This window comes from Haliaeetus leucocephalus, unplaced genomic scaffold (genome assembly GCF_000737465.1).
Source record: "Haliaeetus leucocephalus isolate CR32 unplaced genomic scaffold, Haliaeetus_leucocephalus-4.0 Scaffold636, whole genome shotgun sequence".
Lineage (NCBI taxonomy): Eukaryota > Metazoa > Chordata > Aves > Accipitriformes > Accipitridae > Haliaeetus > Haliaeetus leucocephalus.
This window is the reverse complement of record NW_010973072.1, coordinates 195,391-223,211: the sequence shown is the minus strand read 5'-3', so window position 1 is coordinate 223,211 and position 27,821 is coordinate 195,391. Positions and strand designations below refer to the sequence as shown.

Here is a 27,821-nt window from a genome sequence, read left to right as displayed (position 1 = left end):
CACCCCAATGACAAAATTTTCTTGACGAAGTAGGAAAATCAGACAATTCTGCTCCCACAATTAAAATAAATGCTTCAATGGTCAGACACACGCAGTAAAAAAGATAGTTCTGCTTCTCTTGCTAGCTTGCTGAGCTTCACCATAAACAGAACAAACAGATTAGGGGTTGAAAGACTACTAAAACCTCCAACAGAGACGGTAGCTTCATTAACCAGTTTTCTAGAAACAGAGTAATACAACACTTCTATAGTGAAAAGCAGCTATTAATACCACTTAAAATTACGGAAACTATATATTCATACAAGAAGATAGTTCTGCCTTGTCCCTATTCTGAAGAGCAAAGACTTCCTGCGCTTCTGGGCAGCACAGATGCACAAGTATCTCATCTTCATGGACTCGGATGGACACAAAGTTCCCAGGCAGTTTTACTTTACTGAGATGACCAGCAATCCTCTCTGTTTTAATGTGTTTATATTCAATAGCACTCAACATTGTCTGTCAAGATGAAACACTATGTACCTTTTCTTATAAAAGTAGGCACCAATTTCAGTAGCACTGGTAATCTTTCAACAGCTAAACAACGTGATAAAGAACTCAGTGTCAGCCTAGCTTCCATATAGCATTATGTTTTTAAAATACATTTCTTCTTCCATAATTTCTTTTTATTTCCATGTTATTTCCTTCCCCATGATAGAAGAATACCACTTTCTGGAATCACTGTATTAGGACAAATCCTGCATTTTAAAAAATGCCTTTTAGTTAAGATAGGTTTGTAATTAACAGTAGAACTTAGTGAGATAATTAAGAATCCAGTGCCACAAAGGACTACTATTTTGATACAGTTGTTTGTTTTCTAGACCTTCCCTCACCCTAACTAGAAAGCAGGTAGCACTTTATATACTTGGGGTTTCTCAGGCTGTTGACATCTTGGACTAGAAAAGGGATGTTATTTACTAGCAACATGAGATTTTTAACAGGTCATCCACATGTGCACTTACATTATGGGTGCATCCAGTCTCATCAATTAAGACTTTAAAAAAACAACCCTTGCCGTATCTGCAGAGAGCAAGGCTGCATCCCACCTTGACTCATGCATGAGTATGTAAGATGAAATAGAACCAAACCTCTTCAGTTCCCCTTCAATCACAGGCTTAAAGTATGATCTTGAGGGTCATTTTCAGAGAAGGGATAGCGGGCATAAAGTGGATATATGCATGATATTGTAAATCTCAAATAACACTTCTAATTAGCAACACTTCTATCTGAATTCAGTATTCACAGTGTGATCAACTGCAATCATGTACCCCGCACATTTACATTAAGCTTGAAAGAAGTCCTTCCTGCAAACAGGAATTGCAGGAATGCTCTAATAAGCACTGAACCAGCTCTGAACAACCCAGGAAGCACTGTTCTGTCACAAAACCGCAACGAGAGCTCAAGCAGCAGCTATCTGATGGCATCAAGGAAGGAGGCGTTTCTCAGTGCAGTCACTTAAGAACCCAGGCTTTCTCTGGTGACCACCAGAGCTTCATTGTGAAACACAGAACCAGTTTACAGTTCTTGCAATTCATCTTATGTTCTCTATGTGGAAGATGGTTTCTTTGGTTCCATCAGTTACTGTGAACAGGCATGGTCTGAACAGCCTGGTCTTATCCGTATCATACAGGAAGAACTATTCCCGACACCAGGAATGTGAAGGTCTGCTTTGGCTCGAGAAGTCCATGCACACAGAGAACAGGCTGACAAGTGGAAGTACTACAAGCACAAGTGCTTGCATTTGTGCACAATAACCCCAAAGTGCTGCATTTTCTCATCCAAGTAGCAGAAAGAATCAGAATCTGGTTCTGATTCCTGATTTTGAGTCTGTATGGTGGGCAGAAGATGAGGGGGGGAAAAAAAGGCTTCCTGAACCAGACACAACCTCAGAAGGTGGTCATGCTCTCTGGAGAGAGATTGACTTGAGTGGCAAGAAATTACGTTAGCCTGTTAGTAGCACCAATCTGAGAGACTGCAATGCAGATACAAATGAGAAGAAAGGGAAGGTGATACTCTCAGGTCCCATGTACAAAGCTGACATGATGCACAGTCTTAACACGAAGAATACGTTCAGAGCCCAAGATTTATTTCAAAGCTTTGGCATTGACATGGCTAGAGGCAGAGTTTTCATGTAAAAAGTGAAAAGGAGTATTTTCATCTTCCAACCTCCTCTTACCACTATGGAGTATAACTTCCATCTCTGAAGCTGGTACTGCAGACTGAGCCTCACAAGCCCACAGCAACCAGCAAGAAGGCTCCTATGGTCATTCCATAGAAGGAATTGAATAGTTGGTCCTAGAGAGTGCCCTCAATGCACCTGGCTTTTAATTACCAAAAGAGTTTTCTTTTAAAGCCAGCAAATGCCTCAATATTATGCAGTTGACTCTGCTGGGAATCAAGGCTGGATCAGCATCTTTCTTAATGATACACTTTTGGAGTTCTATCTCCTTGTCTCTATAAGCTTTCTGATTAGAAGGACCAGCAAATGACAAGAAGCATATAATGAAGAAGTGTTTCAAAGCAACAAAAATGAACAAAGCTTCATATAGGAATCTGCAGACAGAGTCCAGCTGTCACATACAGGAAATCAAGTGCACAAAATTTTAAGAGAGCTTTATATGGAATTTACTGGGTGATAAAACAGACTGAGGAATGATCAACATTAAAAGTCCCAATTTGTGGATAAGAGACAAATGAGAAGTGTAAGTGAAGGAAAGCCATGCTGTCAGAGTGCTGGCTATGGAGTACTTCACCTCAACTGCTGGAAGAGCATAGGAAATGGCAATGGATATTCTCCACCACATATATTCATATACAGAGGATGGGAGAGTGGAACATGAGCCAGAGCACTGGGGAGAGAGCAGATCCTCTTTTTCAGCTCACTTTTGCCAGCCTGGCACCATTATTTATGGATGGTGCAAAAATTAAAATGTTCCACCATTCAAAGGAATACATGTTCCCAGGATGAACTCCTGCACTAAGACAGAATAGGGATGCCTACTTTGTTCCCAACATAGTAACATAGTTTCTCTGGCACTGGACCTTATCTGTTAGATTTGCTTCCAGGTTATTAAGATCTTTTCCTTTAGAAGACCATGGCTAAGCAACACAGACAAGAGCTTTTCCCAGCTGTTTGATAGGCTGCTGCTCCACTTCCAGTCAAGTGGGATCTTCCCAAGGAAGAGGAGTGAGCATGCCTGGGAAAGAGAAACTTTCAGAGTGCAGGTCAGGGCAGGCACAGGGAAGGTGAGCACAGCAAACAGCAAGCCCACCAAAGACTGGGAGACCGCTGATGATAGCGGCAAGCAGACACACAGCATGCCTCTGGGGCGACAGTCACAGACCTTTCCCACAGTGAAAAAGAAGACTGAGTTTGCTGCAAGAGAGGGGAAAAAAAAAAAAAAAAAATCACTGAAAGGTTAAGAAAGCAAGCTTTCCTTACTGTAAGGACACAATAGAGATTTTTTCATAAAGCCTTTTATTTCTGGTCTCTAGAATAAAATAAAATACAAGTCGTCTATTTTAACTAGCTACAGTTCTACTTGTTCTAATTAAACCCGGCCTCCCAGTTTAAAAGCTTTCTTCATCTCTCTAGGAGGTCTGCAGCAAGGCACACCTAAGACATCATGCCCCAGTCATCGTTTTTCTCTCTTCTGATCAAAATCTGTTAATAAAGAAACCCAAAGAACATAAAAAGAAACACAGAAACAAGGAAGAAGGCAACAGAAAACTTGAGATGTAGTTTAATAAGAGAACGGGGAAAAAAACACAAGGGAAGATGTACCACTCCAATTCTAGTCAAGAGAACCAAGGAGAAATTATTTCCTTCACTTCCAAAAAGTAATATTCTCTCAACTCCATCTGCTGGTCATAAGGATAACTGTGAGACAAAGCTGGTGCCTGGAAGCCAAACTTCACACATGGTACTTCTAAGCCATGTAAAAATACTAGATTTACTGGTATGTCCATGAAGAAACCACCCATCACCACCCTTGGAATATGTAGCACTGCAGACACCGCAAAGCTTCAGCGAGTTTGATGGAAAAGTCTAACAGGGTTCTTCCCACTGACAGCACATCCCGGAGTCTGGCTACTCTGAAAACAAGAGGCTCCTGGCTTCCATACAGGCTGCACACTGTACTGAGTGCCAAAGTGCAGAGCATGGCTCACTTCCAGTCCAGAGATTTTGCATGATCTCACCACAGCAGAGCATTGCCAGTCCTGCATCAAACAATTTAAGTGACACTGAATCTCACTAGTGTGTCACCAAAACTTCCATCAACGTCAGAAGCAACATCTTTCTTTTGGAAACAAGTCATTTACTCAAGATTTCAAGCTGCCCATTCTGTAAGGAAAATTGATTGTATTCTTTAAGTCAGACAAAGCAATAGCTAATATGTTTTTCGGATCCACAGTTAAGAAAACAAAACAAACAAAAAATCAATCCATCTGGCTGGCACTGAAAATTAATACCTTAATGCTGACCTTTTAATCATTTTAATACCATAGGTTTTGTAACTTCTTTCCTCGTTAAAGAGATTAAACCAAAGGTGCTTCTCAGGGTCTAGTGTAAGGTCATGCTCGGAACAAGGGCTGGAAGATGCAATAAACCAATGCTTCTGAGAACCACTTCATTTGGGGGGGGGGGCGCGGGGAACAGAGTGTGCTGTTCTTAGAAGAGTGGTAGCTTGAATTTGGATTTAAAAAAATCCACTGCTGCAGCAGAGGTTTATCCTGGCTGCCAGCATGAGGGTTATGCCTGGTGGCAGGAAAAGTCCTGGTTAGTGTTTGGGATGGGGTGCCACACATAATGATGCCAAGAGTAACGTGGGTTAAAAAACACACTTATCTTTTGCTTTATTTTTGCAGCATACAAATAAGGTTAGAGAGAAAGGCAAAAGATTGAAAGGAGTATTTTAAAAATGCCTTGCTTTTCAGGACCAAGGGGTCTTAATACAACAGCTGCACCTTTCTATTTCCTCTTCTCTTATTTAGACAATTCTTGGTGGTAACCAAGGTGTTTAATGTCATGCTGGAATCTAGTTTCCTGCCTCAGACATGCCACATATAACCAATGTTTTCATTCACATGGGTTTGTCTCTCTCATGGAATAGTACTTTTGGAGCCCTTTAAGATGAGGATAGTATAGAGGGCTGGTTTAGCAACATATGTGGTTCCAATCGTCTCACAAAAAAACCCTGGAGGTCCTTTTAAAAGGATGTAGTTGGTCTTTCACCTGCCATAGTAGATGGAGTCTGAACTGATCTTCCACAGGTTCATTTTTGATAGACGGTAGTGGAACGCTATACCCTTTTCCACTTCACTCCTGCCTCCTTCAGGAAACGTGATAGACCACGTCTCCAGCAGACCACACACAACGCCAAATACATTAAATCAAACCACTATCTCTAGGGTCCTAAAGCATCATGGGACATAGCAAATGGCAAAGTGATTGCAGCAAGAAAGCACGGCATAATAGTTCAAACACCACAACTCTGCTCTGGGGAGCTGCCTCTGTCACAAGCAACTTCTTCCAAGTGCCATTTGGGTCATATTTTAGTTCCCCAATGTGAGACACAGACATCACTTCCATGAGTTGTGGGAGCACACATCTAACCAATGTGAATGTTATTTTACCCTTAGATAATGTCTTAACATATGAAATGAAGGCTTTAGCAAGCCAGAGCCTACAAACCTGAAGCTCAGAATCAGCAGATTCTTCCAATCTTACTCCCTTTATGCCTCAGCCTCGTGTTTAAAACTGGGGCAACACATCTTTATCTCAGAGAGGCACTGTAAAAATTAACTAATCCGAAGTATATGCCTGCTCCAGTGATGACTACCACAGAAAAAAACGTTTGGAAAAGACTGGCTGAGTGGTATATATTACTACATACAGTCAACAAGACCCACAGCTACACACTGAGCAGCAAAAATAGAACAAAATGTTGACTATATGCTCTTTCAGAGGGCACTGTTCATATTGTATGCTGAATAAAGCAAAGTCCCTGTGGAAGGAATAGCATATGGCCATGTATGTACTATTACCAAATAATTACACTGCCTTACCCACTGCTGCCAAGTAAAGGTTAAATTTTAACAAGTCTGACATTTCCTTTTAAATTCTTGGCTTTGCAATAAAAATGTTTAGATGGAAACTTCAGTTTTTAGAGATGAAAGTTCCACCCCCATCAGGACCACAATCACACTCTAAGCACCACATGATCCATAAGCAGGGCTGAGACCTTTTGGCTCGACAGTACAGATGTCTGTCAGCTGAAATGGCTATTACTCTCCGTATTGGCTTGAGGAAGAAAAAGATATATTGGACATACGAAGCTTTTGACACCTGAGAAACAAAGAAAGATGGTTTCGATTGTCCTGTCAGAAGACAAGTGCTATTTCTGACATTTTGAAGAAACTGCAATTGATAGTACTGGGAAAGTAAGTTTCCCTTACTTTCCTCTGTCTCTCAGACAAGATGGGAGAAAGGAAACTGAAAGTTTTTTCTTTTACTTCCTCCCCCACCACCAGACAAGCCTTGATGGCAAATGCCTTTTTTATGCCACCTGAATACCTGCCATTATATCCTTTACTAGTGAGTACATTAAGATTTAGGCTTCCCAAAACCTGACATTTAAATGAGCACAAAATTAGGCTTCAGAATCATCCAGTCCACAAGATGAATACAGCACTTCGGTCAGATTTGCAGGTTCTCTGCAGAACCAGGGCAATAATTCATTTGCTTTACACCTGATGCAAACTTAAAGTATTTTAAAAACAAAATTAGAATAGTCATGCAGCAAATTGTCTTTTAACAAATATTCTCATGAGTGCAAATAGTATTCTGAACATGGTCTTAATCCTAATCACCAGCTCTTTTCCATAATCATAAGCAGTAAATAACAGATGATATTAAACAAAGATTTCACAGTGTAACTAAAGGAAAATTAGGAAGTGGTCCTCTAAAATCAGGAGAAAAGAGGAAGTTTATTACATCCTATTCCCTCTCATATATAGCCTTATTAGTGATAGGCAGGTAGCAAACTCACTGATGGAAGGACAAGCATTGCTTGTGCCAAGAAATAGCTGGGTTTCTAGTTAAATTAAAAAAAAAAAAGCAATTTGCATCTTATGGAAGGTTTTACAAGTTTCTATAGTAACTGCTATCATGTATAAGAATATAAAATGCAACAAGCTGGAGTTTCCATAGAAACAACACAAGCAGTCTGATTAATAGGCAGACATACTGAGACAAATGGGAATATTTAATTTCACTTTATAAAGAAAACTCTAGTAAACAGAATATTACAAACTTGGGCAAGGTATCCTAATAAGAACTATTCTCATAAGCCTGTGAGGTGCAAGTCATGCACAGTATAAACTGAGAAGCATGTGGTGTGTTCACCATATTAGATACAAGGGTATGAAAGGTACTATTTAGTTTCAGGAAGTTGATGATGTATCCAACACATTCTAATTGATTTAGGAGTTTAAACCTACAAACAGCACTTACAGAGAAGACATTTTCATCTGGTTTGGAACTAAATGTACCAGACAGAATGAAAGGATGTAATGCAATTCTTGTAACAAAACACTGTGATTGCTTAGAAAGTTAAATGGCTGCATAAAAATGTACACAAACTTTCCACACACACTGAAGAGTGGTAGTGAGGAACCATGAGGCAACTTTGATGTTTAAATGACCATGGAGAACTAAGTAGTCCGCTAATGTTGCGGAAGCCATATCACCCAAGAATTTAGAATGTGCTACCAAGACATAACAAATAAGGGAAACAGGCAGGTACAACTCACCATGTTTGGCACACTGGTGACTGGAGTACTCTTGATGTCGGCAGGAAAGGGAGACAAACTATTCGCCATGCCTGGCTTGTTTGGTAACTGAGGATTCACTCCTGTAGCTCCCATTTGCTGCCCTCCAGTTTGACTGAAAGGCTGCCCAAAGGGACTAGTGTTACCTGTCATTCCCATCTGGAAAAGAATGAATGAAATTATAATAATTTCCTTGATTCTGAAGGGACGTTAAAAAAAAACAACAACAACAAAAAACATATGTCAAATATCCATCTTTGCATTCACACAGACCAAATTCCGGTTTAAGTCACTCAACATTAAAATCTCAATTTCACAACTTTAATCACATTTAATTAATTTTTAAAAAAAAATTTTACAAATTTACACAGCTGTGTGTATCTGAAGTCTTGCAATTCAACTTACAAAATCACTGTGCAAATGCAAAGGAGAAAACAAGATTATCTTTCTCAATCTGCATTGACAGAAATTAACGTTTTCCAACACCACAAAAACTGCTGAAAACCAAACAAACCTCAAATCCTGTAATAGTTTGTGCATTCTGTGCACAAAGCATGACTTTATATATAGACTAGATGGGAAGGGAGAGGAATATAAGGAGGCATCTAGGAAATGCTTACCTACTTATGTTTTGGTACTTGAGGAAAAACGTCTGAACAAAAGGACATCTAAGGCTGACATCCTTGACAAATTACACCCCCAAACTCCTTAAGAATAGCAAGCAGAAATACGACTCCCCCTGAATGAATGAAGGCAACACTGTCCATCCAAAGAGCTATTTTGCCTGAAGAACAGTCTCCCAAGAGAAGTGGTGAAATTTCTATTACTTGAGTCCGTTAATATTACATTGGACAAAGGTCCTGAAAAGACATTTTAGCAGGAATTTACTTCTTTCAAAGAGGATGACTAAGACTAGGACCCTCCTTCCCTCCTCCAAATAAAGAAGAAACAGAAGTTGACAGATCATGTTTGTGTTCCCTCCTGCCTTGCACTGGGAGGATTTCTAGATGACTTTATCACCTGTCAATGTCTTAAAAATAAATCCAACCACTGAGCAAGTCTTTATTTGAAATATTAAATTGTATTTTCCCCTTCCTTTGACCTCCCCAGCCTTTCCTTACACAACACACTGGTTTTCCATGGTCCTGGTCTTTTCACTTCCCTTACCAGCAAGGATTCAGGAGGACTATGCCCATGGCTGGAAGAGGGACCATACACATCAGCTTATCAGTGTAACAGCTTCATAATAAGGAACTGCTCAGTGGTTGGTTTTTCATGCTTACAGGAATCGGACTAAATGACCAGTTGATGAAGCACTGGTTAAGAGCAGTAAATTATATCGGAGCAGAGTCCAATAAACACAATTCGACTGTGTCCTCTTTGTCAGTGTACTTTGTACACTTGGGTTTCAGACAGCTAGCCCAGCCGCACTCAGAGTAGCTTTATGTTAACCTGCATCCTGGAGAGTGACTGTTGACAGATTCAGGACTTTTTCAACTGTACAAAATGTTGTATCTTTATAGAAGAATCTGACCCACTATATACACATTAAAAAAAAAAACCTGTTACTTGGCAATGTAAGAGGTTATCATGTATGTGCTGTGTTTCAGAGTAAAGCTGAATAATTCAAATAGCATCTAAGACCAAAAAAACCCAATTGCTTCAGAGCATCAAAAGCTTAGTAATAAAGACTGCTTTTAAAGAAAAGTGGTGTTGACTACTATCACATTGCAAAAGTATCAAGAATTTTATTTTCTGTATTTGTGTTTGTTTTGTAGGACTGTATGTTCAAAGAAATTAGTTTTTTAAATTATTATTTAGTACAACATGATTTTGGCACTTTTCTCTGAAGAATTAATAGCAAAGTATTTAATAAACTTACCCACTCATCTTAACCCACTATTTCAGACAAGGCATGAGAAAGTATTTATGAATAGCTTGGTATAGATGATCCTATGATGGTCTATCAGATTAACAGTGAAGAAAACTTCTGAAACTAGAAGTGAGATTCTGAAAAAGTAGCTTAATGACCAACTATTTGAACCTTTCAGAGGCCAGAAATAGGAACATTAGCTGTTTGGCTGTTATTCGGTTTCCCCTTGTGTCTAAATCCACAACTACAAACTTCATTTGTCTGCGGAAGGACTTGGCCCTTCTAGTCTTCTTTGAACTTGCCTGCAGGTTTCGTGGAGTTTTTTTAAAACTGAATAATACATTGACTATCCTGGCTACCACCGCTGTGCTACAACTTCCTATGAGCCCCTACAGCCACCACAACCGCTGTGAAAGCACAGTGGTGAGCCCGAGTTGGGAGACAGAAATGCTGTATACACATGAAGCTATTTCCATGGCCCTACTTGGGGCACACCAGCCTGCAGGAGACGGTGCAAGCAAAGTCCTTCTTAGACCTTGCAGCTTAAGGCTGAAGCACACTCAGCCACTGGGGAGGAGATGGAAAAGATTCAGTGCAGATGATGAAGTTGCCTAACACGGATGTGCTGAGCTTGCGCAGCATAATGTTATAAGCCTCTGGCAGAATCTTAAACACAGCTGAACTTTCAAAAAGCAAAAGAGATTTTCTTTAGGCAGTGAGAGCGCTAAGCAAATTTTACACCAAATTTAAGTTCTTGCTCCAAAAGAAACAGAGAGGTGTTAATCTCATTTCACTATCAGGAAAGATTAACTTCTTTTTTTATTAAAGGAAAAATGTTTAAAAATGGATTTTAAGGAAAAATATCACATGTTTCAGTCTCAAAAGACAAAAGAACAGAGAATTTCTTTTTAAGTTTGTTAAAACCCTAAACCACTAGAACATCCCAGAAGCACCAAGGAACTGCAATCCTAAGAGGTACCACATGGTTGGTTTATCATATTTCAGTATTTCCTTTTCAACAGATCTTGTTATTAAACATATCACAACTCAGTACAACAACAAAGCAACCTTTCAAGTCTTCCAAATTGAGTGCTTAATATCATGAGGATGATTTTCCCTTTGCTAGGTGGTCATCAAGTAATAAATACTTGACTGAAATTTTAAGAAATGCCTTGCTGTTCTTTGACATCAATCTGGAAGCAGAGTAGCTTCCATTTGAAACCTTGTGCTTTTTTTAAAGCTGATCTCTCCCACATTTTCAATGTCTAATGTATTTCAAAGTCTAAAGCTGTGCTTTAGTAAGCGAAATGAACCTAAGGCTAGAGTTACATCAGTCTACGACTTTAAAAAAAAAAAGCAGATAGTTTGATAACACTGTAAAACATTAGACATGGCCTTTAACCTACACTTCATTTTTGTAAATTACTGCCACTGAAACAAACTGTAGAAGACTTTTTTTTGTTTGAAGTCCATCTTTAAAAAAAATAAAAAAATCTGAAAAGGTGGAAAGACCTATCTTTCTTATGTGGCAATCCCTGAAGCAGACATGGAGACAAAAATCAGACAAGACCATGCACGGGTTTATTAAAGCTCACAGATGTTTGTAGTTTTAGGGGTTTTTTAAACTCAGTTTTGCCTCAGAGGAGTTAACCTTATTAACAGGACTGTGATTTCCAGAGACTAGAAGTGCACAACACAATGCAAGAACTGCTCTAATGAACTCTTACCTATTTATAACAGTTTTCAACCAAGTCTGGGATCGACAAGGAGTTTTAGTGGCAGAACAAGCTGCTGCCAAACAGCTTTAAGATCAACAGGAAGGCAACAAATAGGAGGTGGGAGAAAAGGAAGAATCAAGCAGATCCCCTGCATATCAAACACTGAAAAACATCCAAGTGCATAAGGCATTAATTGGCATTTCCTGGTTCATTAGCTGAACACTGAGATCAGGTGACCTTCCATAAAACTATGTAAACCACTTCTAATTGAAATCTCAAAAAACAACTGGCAAATATGATCAGATGATTGAGCCTACAAGCAGTAAAGATTTTACACTGCTTATTCATTCTGCAAACTGAAACCAGCAGCTCCAAAGCAAACAAGTCAGAAGGCTCAAACGCTGTGGCTCCTGCCTCTGCCCCCAGGTTTTTTCCTATGTGAAATGAGGGGGCAGGACTCAGAAGGCCTTTTTTTTTTTTTTTTTGTATTTCTGAAACAGAACTCTGATCCCAAATTACATAGTTCAGGGGAAGATTACTAGGTAATTACAAGTCATCAAAGAAGATAAACCAGCAAGAACATGCGAGTTAGCAACCTGGTAAGAATGGTTGTTCTCATGGGGGACTCTGAGCCATCACAAAGACTTGTATTTTGCTTAAAGTTTGTTAGATTTACTTTCCCGAAAGGAATGAAAGCAAAAAGCAATCCACTGCAAGGTGTTTCTTTTTCCACCTGCAACAAATGGGCACGGATGTGCATCACAGGGCTACTCAAGCTTCAACATATCAGTGTGGTAGCCAGTGCATTTCCATTACAACAAAAGCAGAAAGCTTCTCTCTGCAAACCCAGGTTATGTTGCAGTTTGCTCCCATTTTGTTCTAAGCTTAAGGATGTTCCCTCCCCTGTTGCCTTCTCTTCTTCTCTATCAGTTCCTTCAATTGTCAGGTCATCTCCTTTCTCTACCTGATGCAACCATTTTCTGCAGGCCATGTTCTCTGCACTCCATCCCAGGGTGGCTCCTTTAATCCCACCCCATCCTCTGGCAACTCACATTTTATACTCATGTTTCTGTTACAATTTTGTGCAACTCTTGCTTCTTGCCCAGTTCTTTGTAGCCACAACTGCAATGACTTCTGATGGAGTAAAGCAGACTTTTTCCACAAGCAAGGTGTTTTCTATGCTGCTGTTCCATCAGCTGCAATGGGGGAGATGCAGGGGTGCTATAAACCACCCCAGCACACAACTGCAAGTCAAGGCTAGAAGTGCCTGAAGTAACACGATTAATGCAGGACACGAGCTTAAACACATGATTTCTACTCTAAAGCAGTTCTTCTCAGAAATATGATAATGTTACTCTCCTTTAATGGAAAAGATGCATTTAGTTTAATAATTCTGCTATCCCAGAAAGACAAGCAGATTCTGTTCCCTTTTTTATCACTATGGCAACTCTCTAAGATACTGGAATCTATTACTGAGTGTGGATAGGAAATAGGGTATTTTACTCTCACAAGCCAAGGAACATACAAACTTCCAAGCTGAAAAAAGAAAAACTTAAAACCTTTGTTTAGCTGACTTGGATTACACATCTCCCATTGCAATGTTTTGAGCAGCAGGTGTGGGAGGTACTTCCTCTTTGTTTTGCTTTTTCTTTATTTTCAGAGCAGAACAGCAATTCAATTTCCTCTAGTTCCTGGAGCTTCATAGATATTATAGATCAAGTCTGTGACCAAACCTATGTACCTCATCTGATGGGTGCAACTCAGAGTTGATATGACAGAAATGAGAAGTTCACCAATCTAATTTAAAAGATACCTTAGGACCAGACTGGATCTTCATACTATGCCATTTCTTCTATTTTTAAAGCTTACTCTTTTCCTCCCTTCTCGATCACTGCTGACATACCACAGTACTTCTTCCTCCAGCCCAGCATCAGGGAGCTACCCTCTTTGGACACAAAGCATCTAGGCCATAAATAAATCCTGTCCTTTCCTCCTACTCTACGTTTTTATTACCTGTCCCTTCACCTGTACCACTACAGCCAGCTCTCTCACTCAAGCTGTTAGAGTTACCTCATTACCACCTATTCCTCTGAGGCTTCCAGGACATGCAACTAATATAACACACTGCAAAAATCATTCACCGTTACAAGCACATAATTTCCTATTCACAATCGCTTTTTTAGCTTCCCCTCCAACATGCTGTCATAAACCACAGAACTGTATACAGTTCTGCTCCTTGCTACCCATTTTCCTTTGGGAAACTCTGCTCTCCTCTGTTGCCCCAACCCACCTTTCACTCCAGGGCTTCCAAATGTAATAAAAGGTCTGGCAGGACAGACTGAGTTTACTATTAGGTTTCCTGCAAGAGAGAAACCATCCTCATTTGCAGGCACATGCCACGGAGCAGCACCTACCTCTGACAACACTCCTGGGTTTGTATCTTTACCACCACTGACTACATAAAGTTAATGCTGTAATTTTTATTTTTTTTTTTAATTAGTTGGTCCAGACATATTAGTCCAGGAAAAAAAACCCCTTATCTCTAAGTTAAATGTTGATTTTCCTTAAGTTTTGAAGCCCTGATTCTTCTGTACAAAAATGGAAGAAGGTTATTCTGGCCAAGTATTTAAAAACAAAACAATACCACCAGATGCGGACTAGCCTGACAGCAGAAAAAACACTGAAAGCTTGATACGAGAATCAAAGAACTCAAAGCAGCATGGGTTCAGTGGAAAATAAGCCTGGCTGAAGTAATCTGATTATGATCCGATCCTGTAAACTAAAAATAGTTATGTTATTGTTAATATTCAATTCAGTACCTACTAGATTTTTAACTGGGGAACAGTCCTAGAAAGAAAGGAAGCAAGCTAGATAAGCTTGGCTGGACTTTGGAAGCTGTGAATCTGCAAAATGCTTGAACAACATATCCGAGCTCTCAATATGACAACAGGAGGTATGAAAAGAAGACTGGGCAAGTGTAAAGCGACATCTTTATGCGGTTGGCTTGATGTGAATGCTATTGCAGTGACGACAATCATGCTGCATTAGTTCTTCATGAATGATATGTAAAAATGACAGGATTCAGAGAAGCCTCAAGAACTATTCAAAGGACTAAAAGGCATGGCTACAACAGACAGTCTAATTGCAATCTAATAGCCTAATTTATTTAGCTTACTATTTAAGCTTATTAATTTGCTTATCTTACTAAGACAAGGACTGAAGTGATCCTAAAGTACCGATATTGGGAATAGAAAGGTGATAACACAAATATCTTCAATTTGCAAAGACATATCAACAGGTAAGAGCTGAAGCTCTATAGCTTCAAAGCAAAAATTAGAAAAAAACGTAAGTGACCAAATTCCATTGATATTCTTAAGATTATATTAAACTTTTATCCAAATAGTGTGTGCTTCTCCTCATCAACAGGAATTAATTCACAGAATCACAGAATGGTTTGGGTTGGAAGGGTCCTTAAAGACCATCTAGTTCCAACCCCCCTGCCATGGGCAGGGACACCTTCCACTAGACCACGTTGCTCCAAGCCCCATCCAGCCTGGCCTTGAACACTTCCAGGGACGGGGCATCCACAACTTCTCTGGGCAACCCGTGCCAGCGCCTCACCACCCTCACAGTAAAGAATTTCTTCCTTATATCTAATCTAAACCTACCCTCTTTCAGTTTAAAACCCTTACCCCTCGTCCTACCACTATACTCCCTGATAAAAAAACCCTCCCCATCTTTCCTGTAGGCCCCCTTTAAGCACTCGAAGACCGCTATAAGGTCTCCCCAGAGCCTTCTCTTCTCCAGGCTGAACAACACCAACTCTCTCAGCCTGTTCTCATAGGAGAGGTGCTCCAGCCATCTGATCATCTTCGTGACCCTCCTCTGGACTCACTCCAACAGGTCCATGTCCTTTTTATGTTGGGGGGCCCCAAAGCTGAATGCAGTACTCCACATGGGGTCTCACCAGAGTGGAGTAGAGGGAGAGAATCACCTCCCTTGACCTGCTGATCATGCTTCTTTTGATGAGGCCCAGGATACAGTTGGCTTTCTGGGCTGCAAGCGCACATTGCTGGGTCATGTTGAGCTTCTCATCAACCAAGACCTCCAAGTCCTTCTCCTCAGGGCTGCTCTCAATCCACTCATTGCCCAGCCTGTGTTTGTGCCTGGGATCACCCCAACACATGTGCAGGACCTTGCACTTGGCCTTGTTGAACTTCACGAGGTTCACAAGGGCCCATTTCTCAAGCCTGTCAAGGTCCCTCTCGATGGTATCCCTTCCCTCCAGTGTGTCGACCGCACCACACAGCTTGGTGTCATTGGCAAACTTTGCTGAGGGTGCACTCGATCCCACTGTCCATGTTGCCAACAAAGATGTTCAACAGTGCCGGTCCCAATACTGACCCCTGAGGAATGCCACTCGTCACTGGTCTCCATTTGGACATTGAGCTGTTGACTGCAATGCTTTAAGTGTGACCATCCAGCCAGTTCCTTATCCACTGAGTGGTCCATCCATCAAATCCATGTCTCTCCATTTTAGAGGATGATCCCTGGCTGCTCAAACAATTTCTCTGTATTCCTCCCAGGCTACCTCTCCTTGTTTCCACTCTCTGTAGCTTCCTTTTTGTGTTTGAGTTTGTCCAGGCGCTCCTTGGACAAAAGGAGCCAAAAAAAAGCCACAAGCCATTCACAAAAGCCACAAGGCCTAAATCAGAGGTACTAATGTCTGACTTTGTATCAGTGTCATTTTTATACGCCTAATTCTTCATAAAATGGAACCTAATAGTAGAAAGGGAATTAGAAGTTCCCTTCTGCTTGTCTAGAGATAACAGAAAGGTGAGAAGAAAAAGTCATCTCAGGAAGCAAAAATGATCTAAGATCATGACCAAGCTGCCAAGTCCATTAACCAAACCCAGAGACAAGTATCAAAGTCCAGGAAAGCAGAGGAGCAGAACAGAAGCCAAAAACTGCATTGAACTATTATATCCACCTCTGCATCGCAGAACCGTATTAGACTGAGCATGGCTAAGCGCAGCTTCGGATGGCTGCTCTTCCAACAACATGAGATCAAGGACAGGGTAGACTGCAAGACAATTTCATTCATTCACTCAATCCAGCAGCAATTAAGTTGCCTCTTCAGACTGACATTGATTGCAGGATCACAAACCCAGTTAGGTTGTTAGCTAGGTATCCTAAGGAAACTGGTCTTAAACAACAGTGCTGTGACAATCAGCATCCCATCTCCTCCCCCTTCCTCAAATCAATTTTTCTCTAATCACTTTGGAAATCACTGGTCAATTTGACCCATTTTTGTTAAAGGTTTCACAGATAATTAAGTTCCTAAGACTGCCGAGTACAGAGATGGACAGGTAGATTATGACACTCAGATTAACATCTCCACAAAGAAAATGCACAAAGACCTCTGCCATTACCCACTGTGTTTAGCAGCAGACTGAGTATCCAGGGCTCTGAATGAGCCACCATTATTGCCAGTTTTGCCCTGTCAGCACCTCAGAAAGATTATCTGAGGACATGGGAGGGAGCTGAAAGCACAATAAGAAATGGTTTAGAAGACCCTTGGGGAGCGGTGCTGTGAAGAACTACAGCCTCTATAGTGCCATGAGGATACACAGCCAATATACTGGTTACGCTACTCTCAGATCTGTTTTGGTAACAGAAAAATAGGAAGGTCAGAGCCTTTTTTCCCCACCAAACTGTTCCCATGCTTCTGAATCTGACAAAATAGATATAGGAAGAAGACACAAAGACAGCCTTTTCATGAACCACCACTATCCTTACATTATTCTGGAATTAGTCTATGGTACAAAAGCTAAAATCCATTTAGCTGTAAGCCCCAGATTAATAATTAAAATTATTTCAGAGAACAGAACATGCATGTCATAATTAAGAAAAGGAGAGAGAGAAAAGGCATCCTGGATATGATCTGTTTTGATAAAAGGCCAGATCTTCACAAACTAACAGTAATGTTGAAGAGTTGCATATGTGAGAACTTGCCCATTCAAAAGTATAGATTGCTCTAGTAAGGCACATTTGTCACTCACTACTGCTTTCTTCTAAATCCTTCATATTCGCAAGGAAGGACACTCCCTCTACTTCCTCCTGTTGAATCACTGAACCCAGTGTGAAATAACATGCTGAATGCTGAGGAGACAATAACTAGTTCCACCTTTCAAAAGCTACCTATAAACTGTGATTGAGTTTTCTGAATGCCTGAGCTGTAACTTTAGAGTTTACACCGTAATCAATAGCCTTAGGCTGACAGACCAACTGTGCATAAATAATCCAACCCTTCTAGAGCCACTGCTACCCAGCATCTCTCAGGCTTCATCCAAACCCCCCTATGTGTTAGGGACACTTTTTTTCTACCCCCCCCCCCCCCCCCCCCCCCAAGAGCAAGCTGGCAGGAAAGAGAAATTCTCCACTTCCCACTATGACCCACAGATCCAAGAAGTATTCTTTGGGTTTAGCATGAACAGAATGATTGGGTATACAGAAATGGTATGCTGCTCCTGCCTCCAAGCTATCACTGTCACAAGTCACTACAGGACAGGGATGATTCAGAACTTCTTTTGTACTTGCTGCTACCAAGCCATGCAATCCTATCCACCCTTTGCCTTCCTCTTTTATGAGCCTCACCAAAACCAGTCACTTAATACTCTATTATTGGACTAAGCCTTCAAATCCCTTGTCATCAAATTACTACACCTACTTCAAATCTGAGCTTTCAACATGCAACTTGGTTAAAAAGCTCAGCATTTTGTCCCTCTTCTCTCTTCCCATCCATTGAAATGTTTTTGCTACTAAGTGTGTCACCTTGCTTGGCTTAAATAATTTTAACTTTCTTCCTCTTGATCTTTCTCTCAAGACAAGGAAATCAAGCAGTCAGGTGTCTCAGATGTTCAGAAGTTATCAATTAAAAATTATACAAAGTACTGTGAATGCAAGAGTAGGTCTGCTCTAAGTAATGGAGGAACATCAGAAATTCAGACTGATAGACAATTCAGCTGCTTTTAATACTGTTAGTAAGCAACAGTGAAAGAGGACAGAACTGCTTTCAAAAGGCTTACTTCTGCTTTCCAAAGTGGTAACTCAATGAGACAGAGACCTGTGCTTTGCCATCTGCACTGCTTCACCATTGGCTCCCAGATGAGTTTAACACACACAAGTTCAGAGCTACTATGATCTGGCATCAACCATCTGGAGTTAATTCCTCCCCAGTCCCTGTGTGCTATTGCCACAACTCCAATCAGCTGCTTTTGCTTGCACGCTCAGTACAAAAGAGCAGCTTTCCAGCCAGGCACACACCGAGGACTTCGCCCTTTGGACTCTTATCTACCTCTGGTATGAAACACAAATCTCTAACAAGAAGCAAGGTCCACCTAACCGATTAAGGCTCTCGGAGAAGTGTAAAAGATAGCTCCATTAGGAATTTATGTTCATTTGTGAAGTGGGAAAGACAGGCTTTCTTTACTATGTTGGCATCATCTTGTATCTGTTTACTGACAAAAAAAAAAAGTCTCTACTAATTGCTATTTCATCCTATATTAATGTGTTCCAAAAGAAAGTCACCACGGTGCTTGGTATGTATATGCCAGAGGGACAGATGGAGAAGCAAGGAAAAGATTAATCATTTTATGGCAGAAAGCCAGTGGCTTTACCAAAAAAAAAAAAAGTGAATTCAGTTTCAGTGCAAGAATGGTAGCAATCCTATTATCTCAGCTGAGGTGAGAGCTCCTCACCTAAACCAATCTGCAGATTTGGCAGTCTGACAAAAATACTAATTTAAAATTATCACTTTTAAAGTCAGTAACAAGAATGCCTTAAAAAAAAGTAACATTTTAAGAATCAGTTTTGAGAATTAAATCATGATCTGGCTAGCAGTGTTCAGAGGAAGCCTATCTTGTGCTGGAAGTCTCCACTCTCCCACCTCTTAAGCTAACTGCTATAACAAAAGCCTAACGCAACAGATTCATGAAGCATTTAGTTTACTACTGAAGAGCAAGACACTCTAACTCAAAGAAAAATACTCAAATGCCCAGGAATAATTGTAATTTACTTCATCCTTTATTACAGGATGAAAGATTTAGTAAAGCTAGAAAGAAAATTTTAAAAATCCCGTTAAGAAGAAGCCAGGTGTTTTATTACCACTTGTAATAAGATTTGAAATTCTCATCCAAGCATTTCACAGAGGTCAAAGACAAATTTAAGTATTCCAAGGCAACAAGACCACTTAAAAAAACAATGTACAAACATTTCTGCATAATTACTGAAATACAAAAGACAGAATTTTGTGGGAAAACGCTCTTTACAAATGACTGGATATATAGAGGACAAACTCTTTTAATACATTTACCTAGAAATAAGCCTTTTCCAGGAAAAAAAAAATTAAAAAAATCATATGCTTACACTGTATATATGCCTAAAGAAAGAAAACGTCTCCAAAATTCTGCACAAGCCTGAGTGCTAATACAATGCAATATGCTATAGGAAGAATCAAAGTAATTTCTGCACTGAGCATCACTGTTGTACTTATGAATCAAAAATAAAGCTCTGAAGGCTTACTTTGTAATGAGTGTAACCTCTGCAAATAAAAACTTCAAAGCTCTAATGGATAATTAGCCACAATTGATCAATGTATTCCAATTGCTTTAAGAGCTTTTATGACTGCCAAGCAAAAAAAAAGTGGCTTTCTTCAGATAAACAAGAACTATTCTTACCACATAAGAATAGAAAGTTGACCAGAACAGCAAAATTAACTAAAGATGTTTCAAAGGTTTGTTTCATCAAGGAAACCTAGTTTGGACACAAACACTAATTCAACACTTAAAAAGAGGATTTTGAAAGACTGAAATTCATTTAAGATACACCTCTACAGATACTTGATTGTATATTCACAGGCCAAAATCTTTATGAGTTACTTCTAGAAGAAGCATCACCATGTACTAAAACACATTTACAGTCCCATCAAAACAGCATTTTGTAACACAGGATCTCAACTCAAGTATTCCTGTCCTCCCCCAGTTCCTATACTTCAGCATCATTAAGCTAAATGCAGGTTTCTAAACCAACAGTAAATCTCAACACAAAGTCCGTGCTTCTTCCTTTATTTTCTGTGTTGTAAATACTAGCCTTTTGAAATGTACCCAACCGGCCACAAAAGAATTTACAGATGTGTCTGCCGGTACCTCAGCAGTTCTGAAGTTCCTATAGTTGGCTGGAGACAGCCAAGTAAAAGGAGAGCACGTCATGCTCCAAAAATTCAGTATTATAAGGAATAAACTGTTTTGGTAAGAAAAACAGTAGCACTACTTAAGAGATTCTTTCCCATTTATCTCCCAGAGGTTGACCAAAGATACATTATCTGGCAGTCTGCGTGATACGATATTCTACAGAGGTGGGAAAAGGCAATAGTAGCTCTACAGAGTAACAGCAACAGTAAAGGTGTCTCAAAAATATAATGAAAAGAGGTATTCTGTTTCCTTTCCTTACAGTATATACTCTCCTTGACAGACACGAATCCTAAAGGAAAACGGGACACACTGAAAGGAGAGACTGCGCTTCTAAAAGAAGTAATTATTTTATTTCAATCCAGAATGGGGTGGGAGGGGAGAAACTCAAATAGACAAGAAACAAATTTACACTACAGGTTACATTAAATGAAAAAAATCAATATAGCTTACTCAAAAGAACCACTTAGCACAAATACCATAGTCTGACATTAACAGTAACTAAGGAGAAACATAACTATAATTTACACTGTTAAAATAATTTTTTTAATAACTTTAAGAGCCAAATATGTTTATTTTGAAACACCACAATGACTTCAAGAGCTACCTTGAAATTTCCAAGTTTTCTATGTTCTCCTTGAAGATCTAACAATTCACATGAAGCTATCAAAAGACTTCTCAACAGGTTTTTAAACAAGGTAAGATCTGATGGTCATCTTTAAACACATCCTTAAAATTGAACGGTGTGAACAAACACTGTACACACATACTTCTCACTGAAAGCAGCCTGCACACAGAACTATCCAGAAACACAGTTTATCTCAAGATGCCCAACATCAGACTAAGAAAGCAAATACAGCTCATTCCAAGAGTGAAATCCCATATTCGACCTGTAGTGTTCCAACACTTTTCCATTTCCAGGGTACAAAGATCCTCCCATTGTAAAGGCAGCTATTTAATTCAGTCAATTTGCCAAACGTTTCAAAGGGCACTTGTTTTTTGTTTGTTTTTAAAAATCCCCTTAAAAAAGAATACCATACAGATAGGACAGCATTATGCTGCAGTCACTCTGAAAACATAAAACATTTCCGCCCTGAAACAGCAGCATCTCTCAGAGACTGCTGAATAATCTATTTACTACTCTCTTCTAAAATTCTATTTCACAGACAGGTCCTGTTGGCAAGGATGTTCCTATATTTAACGTGCTGTATTTTCATTATGATTCATTCTAAAACAAAGGCACTACTGAATCCCTTTTATGGCACGGTATGCTTCTTATTTGCCAAACCTAAAGCAGATTCATACATACACATACCAAAGAATACCACTACCACTTTGGGGCTTGAACATCTTCAGAACATGTAAGTACTAACATTTTCAGATGCTACTTACAGGTAGTTTTTGTGGCATCAGGACTTCAAAAATCATCTTAAGTCCTCATCCATCTAAGTCTCAATTCTAAAAAGTATTTCTGGCCTTACAATTAAAGGCATCGCTTGGGCTACATACCAACAGTTAAAACACAAACAATAAGCTTAGTATGCCACTTCCCTCCCCAGTCACAGCAATTTCTGGAGTAAATACTCTTTACTGTAGTGGCAAGGAGGAAGAGGGTGGAGAAGAGGAATGAGCATGTGCCATTCAAATCCAATGGACAAAGTTGCAGCAAACTGTCTATCAATGCCACACACAAATGGATTTAAGCTTCCAAAAAAAAAAAAAAGCAACAGGTATTTACTCCAAACATTCACAAGAAGAAAGGAAAATGCTATTATATTTTGCCATTCCTTACACTCAGCCCTGCAAAGTAAACTAGCAATTGTGTCAATAAGAATTCAGGATTTTTTTTTTCCCCAGATGTGGGGGGAAACTGTGTATTGAAACATCTTTTCTAGTTTAAAAGTTAATCTTTAAAGGTGAAAAATAGCCTGCCCACTATAACATAGACTAGAGCATGCCCTGTGTAGCCTTTTGCATCGAAATTTCAACCCCCTAGCAAAACGAGGGGATTTCAAAATTCTGAAGTGCAACTTTCCAGCATAATGTTATTTTTTGTCTGATGGTAGAAAGTGTCCCATTTGTACTTCAATGAAATGTTTTTCCTTGAAGCCACAGAAGGAGAATCGCCTCCTCTCACTGCTTCTACACTCCTGATCTGTTTCTTAGGTAGGTTGACACAGTATATCATGCTATACATAATTTTCCAAGTTTCCTGCATTGCCTTTTTTCTAAGGAAACAGACCACCAGCATTTAGTTTTCAGACCATAATACCAGCTGCTTTAACATATTTCTGTATGTACTTCCAATTACAGGATTCCCAATATAATCACAGCTCATTGTCAGGTACAAATATTAAGTTTATCTTTTAAGTAAGGAGAAGTTTTGAGACCTGCTAAAAGGTCTTGTAATCAGAAATGCTCCTGTGAAATAGACTCCAATCACGCATATAGATACTATTAAAAAAATTGCTACAACGAAGACATTTCCTTCTGACTGAAGTAACCAGGCATTTCGTAACTTCTACACACCAACATTTAAGTTGGCAGGTTTTCCTCCCTCTCAACATCTGAGTCATTTTTTACATGTGTATTAAAAAAAACAAACTACAATCATCAGCAGGATGATGTATGATAACAGTCTAAACACTAGAAATAATTTCAGTCACGTCTGTTAGTAAGGACTCTGAAGTTTCTGTTATTTTAATAAACCTTCTGAAACAACAGTGGAAATTTTGGTTTTAATCTCTGGCTTCCAAAAGAACCAGTGGATCCACTAGTTTCACTTCCAAAACCTTTCAGATACACTACTTAGAAATAAACACCATTCCAACAAAACTGAAGAATTACAAGACAGTAACCAATATGATTTAGAGTTAGTGACAAAAATCTTTAACATTTGTGTTGTGTTACCACAGTAGAAGATAATGGCACAACTCTACTCTGAAAAGATACCGTAAACATTTCCCTTCTGTCAGCTGGATGATAAGTCAATGCAAGTTAACAGAGACAGGCTTTTTAACTGCCTGAGTTGGAAGCAGAAGGAAGGGAAACCCAGTTGTGGTCTGCCCCCAGGAAGGCTGACTGTTCTGTTTCTTGCAGCATTTACCTTGCAGCACTAGAGCCAAACTGAACCTAGATACCTGCTTAAGCATAAGCAAAGAGCCAAGTGACTATCGCTTCAAAGATCTTCAATGACATTGCACAACTGCAGATGAAATTTAACTCATGTACTAGAAGTAGGAAACAACTCAATTTCAGGTGCCAGGAGTAATAGTTGTGGTAAGTGAGCTTTTTAAGTCGCCAAATCTCTTCGCTGTATCAATAAATTCATACATGGAGTACCACTTTGCATGGTCATGTTTCAAAACAAAACCACTTTACAGATATTTGAATTTTACCGCGAGTCAGTGAGTTTTGCTGTTACGTGTTTCTGTACATTTACATCCTTCTTCTGTTTGTATTATTATAAAAGCACGTATGTCTCTTCTCAGTAGAAATGCTGTTTTGGTGATAGTTATTCAACAGAGAACCAAGCAACTATGATCAAGTCTGTGACATTATTAAGAGTCCCTTCAAACTGGGAAGCAGCATTATTTGGAATACAATTTGGACTGGTTACTTGTGTCTGCCAGAGGCATGGTCTGCTAGGAGACAGCTTGGCAGCCTAGTACGGACAACTTAAGAGAATGAGAAGCAAATTAACTGCAAGTCATGTTAAAACAATTCAGGCAGATTCAGATGAATTGAGAGTCACCAGAGAAACAAACAGCACCAGCAGTTTGCTAAAACACACAGAACTGCATAGGAATGAGAACATCTTCAGCTGACTTAATTCACAATCAGCAAGCGTATCTAAATCTGGTACTCAGCAGTATCAACTGGGTAATCTGTTCAAATAGTTTGCTTCATTTTTGCTCATCACAAATTTTCATTACTACAGACTCCTCAAAACACCGAGTCAAGTAACGTAACTACATACACAATTTAAGTCTTGTATCAGAAATCTTGCTCTTTAATGTAGTTTATTATCTTACTAAATTTACTCAAGATTAATATCCAACACCACTCAGTGAACAACAACAGGGAGCAAAATGTGAATGTGCTTGTCAAAGGCACATGTATTATATATACACCCAGCCTAGAAACAACAAATAACAGAATCCAGTTCTTTTATAGCTCAACCAAAAGAGGCAACTGGTTATTCTCTTGGTAGACATAAAAAATGGTTTTACTGTTTTCTGAAGTTCACTTCTGGTAAGAGTTTATCTTCCTCTTTAATCTGAAACTTCTCCTACTGCAACATGCACTGCCATGTGGCTATTTTGACTAAAACAAAGTTGAAAACATGCATTACTGAAACAAATTAGGCCAATACAGTTAAGAGGAAAATCTGTTCTGAACTCATACACAAAAATCAAGCATAATAGATCTGTTCTTGCACAGTTAGTGATTATTTTGAACCTGTTAAGATTTTTATGTCGATCCTACTACTGGTACCAACTTCCAGTGGGGCTTAAATACAGACAAACACAGGTAAGGAAAACTCAACAACTGTACACAGCACTTGGAAGTCTGTATCTAAAACTCATTACTACTGGATCATCTCCTGAAATATTACATTGGAAGATCTGCCATCCAGATCAGCTTTTCTATCAGTTTGTCCCTGCCAGGCAGGTTCTAGCTTATATCAATACAAATATTTTCCTTTAGAGTTTTCAGAATATGTAGAATGAGGTTACTTAAAATCTACAATCTTGAAAAAGCATTTTACAAAAAAAACCCCAATAATGTTGTGATGCTCACAACTAGGTATGAAAATAAACTACCATTTTCTCCTGATCTCTTTATAGATTCAGACTAAGATCTGACCAAACAATTACACCCTTTTCTGGGGCATACAGAGCCCAATAACATGTTTGATTAAACTGCACCTTTCAGAAAGAAAACTAACCTTGAGGTAGGTTTACTAGTTCTATAAAGAAAAACACTTTGAAAGGAACCCCCAGCAAGCTGTAGTTCCGCTGCAGCTTAAAAGCAATGGCTTCTGCAGATCAGCCGCCACATACAACTCCCTGATTTTTTCCTAAGTTTTTGCTGCTGGGTACCAGCATATCCTTATTGGAGCAATACAGCTCTAAAGTTACTGGAGAAAAGGTGATTCCTTTTACAGAATTGTATAAGGAGGCATTACACCTTGGAACCACATGAAAAAGAAAACACTCAAGAGTCCTACTCATCTCAATGGAACTTTACTACTTCTTAAGGGAAAGAGCAAAAGTACAAATTAGGTGAATTGCTGTCCAAAACTCTTAACAAGAATGCAAAAAGGAGTTTGAGAGCCATACAAAGTAAATGGGAACTTCCCAACATTTTTTTCTGATTTTCCACAAGCTTTGATAGCAGTATTAGGACAAGGGGAATGCATCATAGCAAGAGACTATATAACATCTCATCTACAGAAACACAACTTCAAGCTCTTGCCAGCCACAATGAAGACTTCATCTCCCTCATTTGAAAAAGATGAACTCTCACAGCAACAGGAGAGTATCAGGCACAGAGCGTGCTTGCAATGAAGTGCTCATTTCTATGGAAGCAATAGACCATCTGCTTAGCTTTGCTACTGCTTAACGTGTTCGACAACCAACAATCTTAAAAAAGGAACTCTAATTTAAAAAGATTTTCTAAATGGTTTGAATATGTTTTCTGGATTTAATGGACTTTACAAAAAAACCATGGTACAACACAAAAGGACAATTCTACTACTACTGGAAATTACTGTGACAAGATGATCTGTTCCTCTACCCCTGCCAAGTGATAATTGTTCAAAGAAGAATCCTTCTGCTCTTTTAAGCAGATTTCTTAAAGAACTTCAACCCAGTCAAATGAAAACTATCCTTGTATCATCATCCAAGAAAACAAGGCCACAATGCCACAGTTACAAACAAAACTGTTACAGGAAAGGAGTCTGGCAGCGAACAGAGCAGAGATATATACAGTAGCATAGAAGAGAGGTTTCCTCAGAGGTTTCCAGATGATCTCAGACAAGTCAAAAATCACAAATCAGGGGCTCTAAATAAATCTGAATATACAAATTGCACGGTCACAGCCAATGAAGAATTCAAATCATTGCAACGTTAAGTTGTTGTACCTTTAAGTCACAAAATCTTCTCAGGCACTACTCTACTCCCTGTTTCCAAAAATATTCTAGGCTATCAAGGACATGCTATGTACTCCAAGAAAACACGACTATCATCTTAATAGCTATTGTTTAACTTGTACTGACAGGTTGCTTCTTCCGGAGGATCATATGAAATCCTTTGCTCATGTCTCTATAGATTGAGGAATTATTTTGCTTTAAACTCTGTCAATTGAAAAACATTTGTCTTGATGTCAGCACCTTATGGCCCTCTGACACTGAGAATCAGTTATTTTTCATCCCCTTTTAAATTGGTTAGGGGTAAGGTTTATCTGCCACCCTTGGCTTATGCAAGCACATGGTATCATGAGCTTGAGTTACCAAGCTCCTTTCTGGCATACTTTTCATTCTTTCAAGAGCTGCCTTAAAATGTTAAGTCCAGCTCAAAATTAACAGTAATGGCTTATGATGCTCCAGATGAAATGAATCCCAGTTATTTCTGAGAGCAGGTGAAAGGATCAGATCCTGGATTTTTTTTCCTTCTTTTTCTCTTACTAGGAAGAATGCTTATAAAAACATACCACAAGAAAGAAAAACAGAAAAGCAATGGACTTTCCTTGATTAGTCATTTACTAAAAAAGGATTAGAACAAACCATCAAGGAAGCAAGGTCTTGACCAACAAAACTGGTCCCAAACCATAAAGGGTCATGAGTACTATACACTGCATATAAACACACTGAATCGAGAAAAATGGGTTTCTGAGCCATACCTGAATGAGGTTAATCAGTGATGCACATCACTTATTTTAAACGTAATGAGAAAATCTTGGTTTAAAAAGTTCTCTTAGATTTTTTTCTGCATTTGTGTTTCACATCTTTCTTTCCCTTAGGATATATTGCTACCGTCACCACCTAGAGAATTTGCTTCCAGCCTTGACACAGTTCTTCAAGCATGATGTCAGCTCCATTTTAAGCCA

The 27,821-nt window shown here is 39.3% G+C and overlaps 1 protein-coding gene across 5 annotated transcripts in view; it reads right to left on the bottom strand.

Moving 5' to 3' along the window:
- CREBBP (CREB binding protein) overlaps positions 1-27,821 on the bottom strand; it is a 96,762-nt gene that overhangs the window by 52,086 nt on the left and 16,855 nt on the right. For all 5 annotated transcript variants that reach the window (XM_010578358.1, XM_010578355.1, XM_010578354.1 and 2 more), the window contains one exon: positions 7,852-8,028. In XM_010578358.1, coding sequence (XP_010576660.1) covers positions 7,852-8,028 — 177 coding nt within the window. The remainder of the gene's footprint in view (positions 1-7,851; positions 8,029-27,821) is intronic.